Source organism: Bombus terrestris, chromosome 17, assembly GCF_910591885.1.
Source record: "Bombus terrestris chromosome 17, iyBomTerr1.2, whole genome shotgun sequence".
In the NCBI taxonomy this organism is placed as follows: Eukaryota; Metazoa; Arthropoda; class Insecta; order Hymenoptera; family Apidae; genus Bombus; species Bombus terrestris.
The window spans coordinates 8,521,294-8,529,274 of record NC_063285.1 but is presented as its reverse complement, the minus strand read 5'-3'; the positions used below and the strand labels follow the sequence as shown (position 1 = coordinate 8,529,274).

The 7,981-nt window shown below is 33.0% G+C and overlaps 1 protein-coding gene and 1 long non-coding RNA gene across 4 annotated transcripts; both read right to left on the bottom strand.

The window, feature by feature from the left end:
• Window positions 1-231: 231 nt before the first annotated feature.
• Window positions 232-3,177, bottom strand: LOC100647204 (elongation of very long chain fatty acids protein 6). Of its 3 annotated transcripts, XM_012318196.3 has the most exons (4): window positions 2,878-3,177; window positions 2,598-2,644; window positions 1,994-2,348; window positions 232-1,544 (listed from the first exon to the last, which is right to left on the bottom strand). In XM_012318196.3, exons 3-4 carry the CDS (start codon window positions 2,317-2,319, stop codon window positions 1,037-1,039), a joined length of 834 nt encoding a protein of 277 aa, XP_012173586.1. In that variant the 5' UTR covers window positions 2,320-2,348; window positions 2,598-2,644; window positions 2,878-3,177; the 3' UTR covers window positions 232-1,036. The 3 variants fall into 3 exon arrangements, with proteins under 3 accessions (XP_012173586.1, XP_012173585.1, XP_003402069.1); XM_012318195.3 differs by lacking the exon at window positions 2,598-2,644 and having other exon boundaries at window positions 1,994-2,399; XM_003402021.4 differs by lacking the exon at window positions 2,598-2,644.
• Window positions 3,178-4,000: 823 nt separating this feature from the next.
• LOC125386659 lies at window positions 4,001-7,504 on the bottom strand. The gene is made up of 3 exons (XR_007227009.1): window positions 7,343-7,504; window positions 7,091-7,209; window positions 4,001-7,002 (listed from the first exon to the last, which is right to left on the bottom strand). It is a non-coding gene; the product is annotated as an uncharacterized LOC125386659 (long non-coding RNA).
• Window positions 7,505-7,981: the final 477 nt, after the last annotated feature.

Sequence of the window (7,981 nt, the reverse complement as noted above, 5' to 3'; positions counted from 1 at the left end):
TACACTTCGTCTCATTTCATTTACGTTGTTATTATTTGATTTCATGGTGTTGAGGCAAAGATGCAAAAAGAATCATGTGAAAATTTTGGACCATCTACTACCTGAACATTCCATTATCCAGACGTTCTGTTAGTTGTACAATATTTCTTGCTTGTGTTCATTGCTATTACACAGCCTTCCTACAATTTCATATCTTCCCTATTAATTTAATACGAAGTTCATATTGTATGCACCAATATCTCGTATATAATGGTATCAAAGACGAAACGTATTTTATTAAGCACGAGAGGAAACAAGAGATGATTTAAAAAATTGAGAAAAAAGTGTAGAACGGTTTTTGTAAAAGTTGCAGATACCGCAGCAATATAATAGAATAAAAATAAAATAAAAAGATATTAGGTATAACCAGAAAAACTAAACTAAAAACATGCAGCTGAAAGCTCTTCAGGTATTTCAAGAAGTAGACAAAAATTTCAGTGGAGTTGAAGAAATATTTAACCTATGTGGTATCATAGCGATATTTGTAAATTAGCTTTAAAGAAACGTCGATATTTAAATCTATTAATATATTATGTGGAAAAATTTTGAAATTTGAACATCGTTAGCCATATTAGTAATTATGCAAAGAGGTAGTCCTCAACTCCAACGAGCTTGACCTTCGAATATATTGCAAGGAAAAGATACCAAGTAACAATCGTTTTTTCCGACTAATATGTTTCCTAGAAATATTTTGAAGATACGCTTAACGAAGTTTCACCCTTGATTTTCCACTGTTTCTAGTTTCTTCCAAAGCAACTATCTTAAAAGTCTTCACATCTCATATCATAACATTAAATACGTTAATTCTTTTATAGTAATTAAATAATCCTTATCACTTTCATTTTATCAAAACAAAAAAAAAAAAAATTTCTATCATTCTGAACTAATAAAGACTTCTGAAATACGTTAGAAATGCTTTCACGAAATGCTATTTAAGAAGTGCTCGTAGAAAAAGATTTGAAATATAAAAGAAAAAGAAAAAACTTTGATACACTTTTCAGTGAATCTTTATATCCTTGTTTTTCTGTTTCTTGGATGTGTAAGTCGAGCAGCAGAATTTTAGATAGAAGTAACAAGAGGTGATGTAATAGGTGAGACCAATTACTGAAGTTTCATACGTAATATAGCAGTCAAGTTTATAGGCGCTTCGCTGATTATAAGCCATGTTAGTTATAATGTAACTAATTATCATTTGTACTATCTGCATTACATTAAACATCGTAATAAAACATATTGGTAATTTGAACTTCATTGCATTCAATACATAATAAGAATACATGCAGGAATTAATAAAGTACTCCATTACGCTAAACCATCTCATGGCTGCTGTAGTCCCCAGGTATGTGAAACAGAAGTAAGGAATAACAGATAAATGACGGTAGAGATGCAGAAATTTCAGTTGTTCTTTTTGTAACACGATGAACATCGTATCGCACAATTGTACAATTTTCGATAGGACAAGCGCCCATGTCCAAAAGCCAGAAACAGGATTTTGGAAATAGTTACTGAAAAGAAAATAATTTTTTTCTTATTATACGTAATTAATAAACATATTTGAAATATCGGCTCGTTTCTTGATTATCGCGTGTAAACTAAAGTAACGTATTATAATGAAACAATAAAAATTTTACTATTTTGATTTGGAAAATTACTATACGATGTAGGTACACTGTATATATCGATATGCTGCAAATTGGTGAGTATAATTGATTATATCAATTAATAAGATAAAGCTCATTTCAGAAACAAATTTATAGAACTATTTTCATAATAGTACCATAAACATCTGTTAAAAATGTATTCCTTGTTTGACTAACGCTTTTCACATATCAATGTTCTCTAAATACCGAGCATAAGAAACTGTCTCATATAATAATGTTTCGTTAATAATTATTTTTCAAGTCGCCATTCACCCGGAAATACATTAAAAGATAAAATATGAAAGTGGCATTACCTAGGTATGCAAACACTATAGTAAAGGCCACGATGGCCCAATGCAAAGAACAACTCCGGTGCTGTTCTACTAAATCCGATAATGGAGAACAGTGCCATCACTCCATACCATAATGCAAGTGGACGTTTCAAATTGTACTTTGGTTTATTTAACATGTAAAACATCCCGCCAACAATTATGATGACGTAAATGATAACGCAGGAGAAGCAGAACACTAAATTATTCAACAACCAGTTTTGTGTGTCTAGATAAGAGTAGCTTTTTTCGAAGTTGAAAATATATGAGTACTCAGGTGTAACGACATCTATAAAATCGTCTTCATGCATTGTGAAATATCTTCTTTATATCCACTGGCCTTAAAAAAATGAAAGAAAATACGTAGTCTTCCCGTCATGTTCTCAATTGACTAAAACGTAAGAACAATCGTTAACATTCTCTTTTAGAAATATGTAAACTAAAAATATTTCATAAATAATACGTTCAAAGTGATGTAAAATATCCCGAGCAAAGTAATAAGATAATACAAACAAAATAATAAATTAATCATTTTTATATATAGTATTTAACTAAATTTTCACACAAAATATTATCGTAAATTGTTTACCAGTTAGCTATTGCAGCTTCTTTGGAAACATTGAAAAGCGTGTAATCCTAAAATGTGACGCAAAAAGTAAGCGATGCCGAATATACTCGTCAAACACAGAATATGTTACATGGCTGTGATAATATGGAATTAAGTTGCAGTGAAATGACCATTTTATTTTTTTATTTTACTACTGACTGGGCTCATCATAACACAAAATATTGCCATTTCTGCATGACGAGTATACGCGTCAAAAACAGCTAACTGGTTGGTATTATTAGAAATTCAACGTGGTACGAACAGCAGCGATGAGGAGAGCACGACACGTAGTGGTGACTATGAGAATTAGGTTGAGTAGATGGACGAAACGAGTAGACACAAGCTATTGATACTACGCGTGCACTTACTGACATCCTGACGAGTCGAGCGTGGCTCGTTGATTTATACCTCTGCGTGTTCTTCTGCCATTGGTTCCTTTGTATTTTTGGAAACACGCAGAAGTCTAAACCGTTTGGGTGGTTAGAAGACAAAAAGTCAACGGTTAACGTGGAAATGTAAACGATTACCATCCACCGTTTCTCGCTCTGATAAGTCGATGACCTGTCGATGAAGTATGACGGCCCGAAGTTTGCCGATCCGGCCGGCGCACAGGCGCTAGCAGTGTCGAAAATTGCCGAACGAGACCGTTGACTTTTAAGTGTTAGAAAAACAGACGCGACGAGCTAATCGACCGGGAAATAAGAAACGAGGCAAAAACTACGGTCTGTGTCTTATTGCTAAAAAATTCTAAAAGTAGAACTTTTGTGCGTATTTTATTCTTAGCACGATTGAAAGCTATTATTTCTTATTTTGAAACCTATTAGAAAATAATATTTGAAATATTAGGTTGCTGCAAAAGTTTCTTTCCCTTTATAAGGAAATAATAGATGCACAACATTTCTTGTTTTATACCATTTTATTGAATTATGTATGATCCATTTTGTTCTATTACATTGAAATATAAATATTGTATTGAATTATGTGTTTTGCAGTAATAAAACAAAATGGATCATATATAATTGAATAAAACAATATGAAACAAAAAATGTTCTCTATTGTATATCTTACTACTTTGTTCTGAATATTTCTATCTCTTTTAACATATTATTCATTAAATATTCAATTCTACGTATTTTTAAAAGAAAATGTTAACAATTTGTCAGTGGGTATAAAAAATGATATTTGTTAAAAATGACAACGCTCGCCATCCATCTGCAGATGCGCTAGTTACAATAAATAACTAACTAGTTACAATAACTAGTAACTAGAAAATAGTTCTAGATACAATCGATAGGTCTAATCGATAGATTTAAGATGTTCTTTTGTTTTTATCCCTAGTCCATGGTAAGAAAGTGCAATAAAGGGTTTTTAGCTCAGAATGGTGTGATAGATTTATCCAAAAAATAAAATAATACCTAATATGGTCCTATCTCTGAATACAGAAATAACAACGATATTTCAAGACGAATAAAGGGGATATTATTATCTATATCTAAATTTTTATTGCGTCGATTATTCCTTTACGAAACGAAAGAAACTTTTGCGATAACCTAATACATTTGTTACTGCTTAGAAAATAATAATTAAGAAATTTTTGTTAAAGGAAATATCGGAACATTTTCATCCAGTTTTTTAGGATTGTTAAAAAATCGTAAACATACCTTCCTACAGTTATACGATATAAGCACATTTATTGTGCTTTTGCAATGATACTTTGCTTTTATGAGCATCGTTGTTGAACTGTACCCGTCACGTTGTAAATGTTCCAAGTTTGTTGCATAAGACACATCAATTAGATCGCCACATTTCCGTTGTAATGCGATCGTTATCGCTCAGAAATTTGAAATTTCCTTATCACAGTAGCATTTGAATTTTCTGAATATTTTTTCTTGGAACGTTCGAGGGTTTCTTGTTGAACAGAATAAGAAGATAAAAATTCTAAAATTTTCTGAATATTTTTTCTTGGAACGTTCGAGGGTTTCTTGTTGAACAGAATAAGAAGATAAAAATTCTAAAATATTGCATCGGCTCAGTCAAAGCTGAAGCTTTACAAGTCAGATGGAAAGTTCGCGTTTATTTAAGCTCAAATTTTTACGTCATCGTACTGCATTATCTATATTAACTTCGTCTAATTAAAAGAAATACATTAATTCATTTCTTCTGTATAATGTAGCTAAAATGCAGAGAAATCATTTGTCTATTTTAAAGGTTATAACGAATTGTTAGGCATCGAGCGGATCAGTACAAACTAATGATTTAATTAAATCTATAATTTACCTTCAGCCGGAGTATTTTGAGAAAACCAGGAAGTTCGGTGACCTGTCACCTTAATCATTTATTTACGCAAATGGCATCGGCCTTGTCCAAGATAAAGATAACAATATAATATATCATTATTGTAGACCTATACATAACAGGAAATTGATATATAGTAGTAATCAACGTATTATGAACAATTTTGTACATTCATTATATTCGATTCACATATGGGCAGGGTTAATGACATCGATGATACATTGAGAACAGCATAGATAGATATTGATGAAGGATATTAAAGGATATTAATCCTGGAAGAAACGTTGTAATGGGATTCTGTTCACATTTCAGTGCGGTTCACTGCGGGCTCACTCACATTGTGTTTAGCATTGTTATGTATATATTCTGATATATCTTACAAGGAGAGGTCACAGTCGTTGGGTCATCGATTTTGATAAAATTCTTTCTGACGAGTCTAGGACAAAAATAAGTCGACCCGCATTCTACACTTTTTGTCAGTATTGATTATTTAGGAGGATATTGTTACAAAAATAAATACGATCAGTCCATATCGTAGAAAGAATAGGTTTCAAGCAAGTCTTGAGGAAAATACACTCTGGTGGAACGGTAACAAAACTTATGACAAAAAGAAAATTGTAATTGTTATACTACATTTACTGCAATATAAGTTACAAATGAAATTCCATATGCATTTGCGTAAAATAACGATCCTAATATTGGTAAGATATAGTTAGGTTAGGTTTGATTCGTTGGAGGTTGGTAACCTAACTTTTGAATCACGATCGTCCTACGGTTCAAACAAAGTGAATACTACTCAGGACCCTCCCCTCTGCAACGTATTCAATAAAAAATTTAATAAAATCGAAAATGAGACCTTTTTTGTGCACAATTAGCCGAATATTTTGCGCCGTCGTGTTAAGAAAAAAAAAAAAAAAAAAAAAAATAACGATGAAAGCGACAGCGAATGTGTGCCCCCTTTTTTTCAAAGGGGTTATGACATCAAAGGATTTAGGTGGCCCGAGGCACGAGCAGAATGTGATTCAACCTAACCCAAGATGTTAACAAATTTATTTGATTCAGTAGTAGAAAAGATACGGGATCCATAAATAATTTTTGAAATGTCACGTTTAAGTTATATCATGTGTTGGGTCTGCAATGGAATGCAGGGGTGAAAAGTGTGCAAAGAGGATGTGGGGGCAGGATTTAGGTGCGGAACATGATAGGAAATGACAAATGGAAGGAGAATATGAATAGCTTATTAGGGGACAGAGATTTGGGTGTGGAACACGATAGGAAATGACAAATGGTAGGAGAATATGAATAGCGTGTTAGAAGGCAGATTAGCGAGAGAGTTATGTGTCTATCGTAGGACGTTGGACATTTGAGCACTTGGCAAAAGAACTGAGTTGCAATAAAAAGTAGAGAAACATTGTTACCACAGGTTAAAACAATTACAATACCAAATTTTCGCAGAAAATTAACTTCCCGAAAAGTTGTTTCTCTACAAATTTATATCATTTTCTAGCCCCTATGATATCATCATTATCATATCATTTATTAATCGTTAAAGAATATTATGAACAAAATTTCACTTCACGCAAATTGTGTTTCAACACAATGTCATACTCCCCTAACAACACCATTGCGATGTTATTTGTTGTTATCACAATCTGCAACTTTTCAATGTTTTTCCTGATGCCGAATAATAATAAAATGTGTAATTTCATTTGTGTGACTCTATCAATTACTGAAATAACAAAAATACATCAACCTAGAGTCTCACCAATGACAGCATAAACGTGCCCCTTACGACGGTAGCTTTTAACATATCGAACGCCAAGGTAGAACGCACATATTTCTATCCTTGGTTTCTCTTGAATATCCATTAGATCCTCAGAATCTAAATTTTCCAGAATATTTGAATATAAATCATTTCATTTTATTTTTTTCTTCTTCTTCATTTGCATCCGTGAGTTACACAAAACAAACGGGATGTCCAGACCATATAACCGGTGTCTGCGCCACAACTGCAGTTAACCAACGTTTTTTGCATCGTCAGAGTTGGCTCACATTTCAAAGATACCTCGAATCACCATCGTCGCATTACAACCTGTTGCCGTGGACGTCAGCGACACGTGAAAAAACTATGCTCTTACGTAGTATATGTAAACCATACGAAATTGCTTATCTGCCGTTACCTCCTATGCAATGTACGGAGAGAACAGGGGACGCCATAACTGACCGCGTGGAGAGTGAAACAAAATTCAGTCGAAAGGTTTATATCGTCAGACTAACACGTATGAGCTTTGCTTTCTGTCTAAACATGGAAAAAACTCCGTTTTATATTATTTTCAAAATTCTTCTATGTTTTATCGTGGCGAAAAGATTCGCTAGTTTTGAAAAAGAATTAAACAATCCTCAGCAAATGTTGGATAAATATGTGCACTTACATTATACGGTTCATAGATGTCAGGCGTATCCAACTCGCAGATCGTGGTGTTCATAGACCAGGGTTGGACTTACACTCAACTCATACAGCCTCTTGGCCAAACACGGTGCGAGTTAAATGTAACTCACGTGGCGTTCAATATGTTAACACATTGTGAAGTGAATGGTCAGAAAATAATTGTAATCCCGATTTCTGTAACCGCATGGGACAATCAGGAAATAAATAAATAAATTCATATAACCCATAAGTGTACGAAATAGAGCGAGATAATGTGATAAAAACTCTAATGATTAAGAAATAGTAATGATGGATTCAATGCAAATTCCTCAAATAGTGTATCATCATTGTACAATAATAGACAAAATGGGCGAAAAATTCCGGCAATTGACAGTAGCATCTACGCTAAAATGTGCGGCCATCAGTGTTAAGGATTAAAGCAAGTAATAGTAAATACAATAAAGACGATAATAACAGAAATGCCAGGATTTGTTAAAATAGCGATAGAAAAGTACAGTAAATATGGAATAAACAAAATTTAATTCTATTGCACGTGAATTTATATTATAATATTTTAAGACTTTTCAGATTTGCGTCACCTGCTTACGTCGAAAACAAATTGGCTGCAATATAATGCATTTAC

Bases quoted from the DNA above. Each gene is read 5' to 3' on its own strand.
- LOC100647204 (XM_012318196.3), bottom strand. From the start codon at position 2,319: ATGCATGAAGACGATTTTATAGATGTCGTTACACCTGAGTACTCATAT. The intron at 1,545-1,993 runs GTAATGCCACTT...TTTTCTTTTCAG, and splicing joins TATAGTGTTTGCATACCTAG to TAACTATTTCCAAAATCCTG.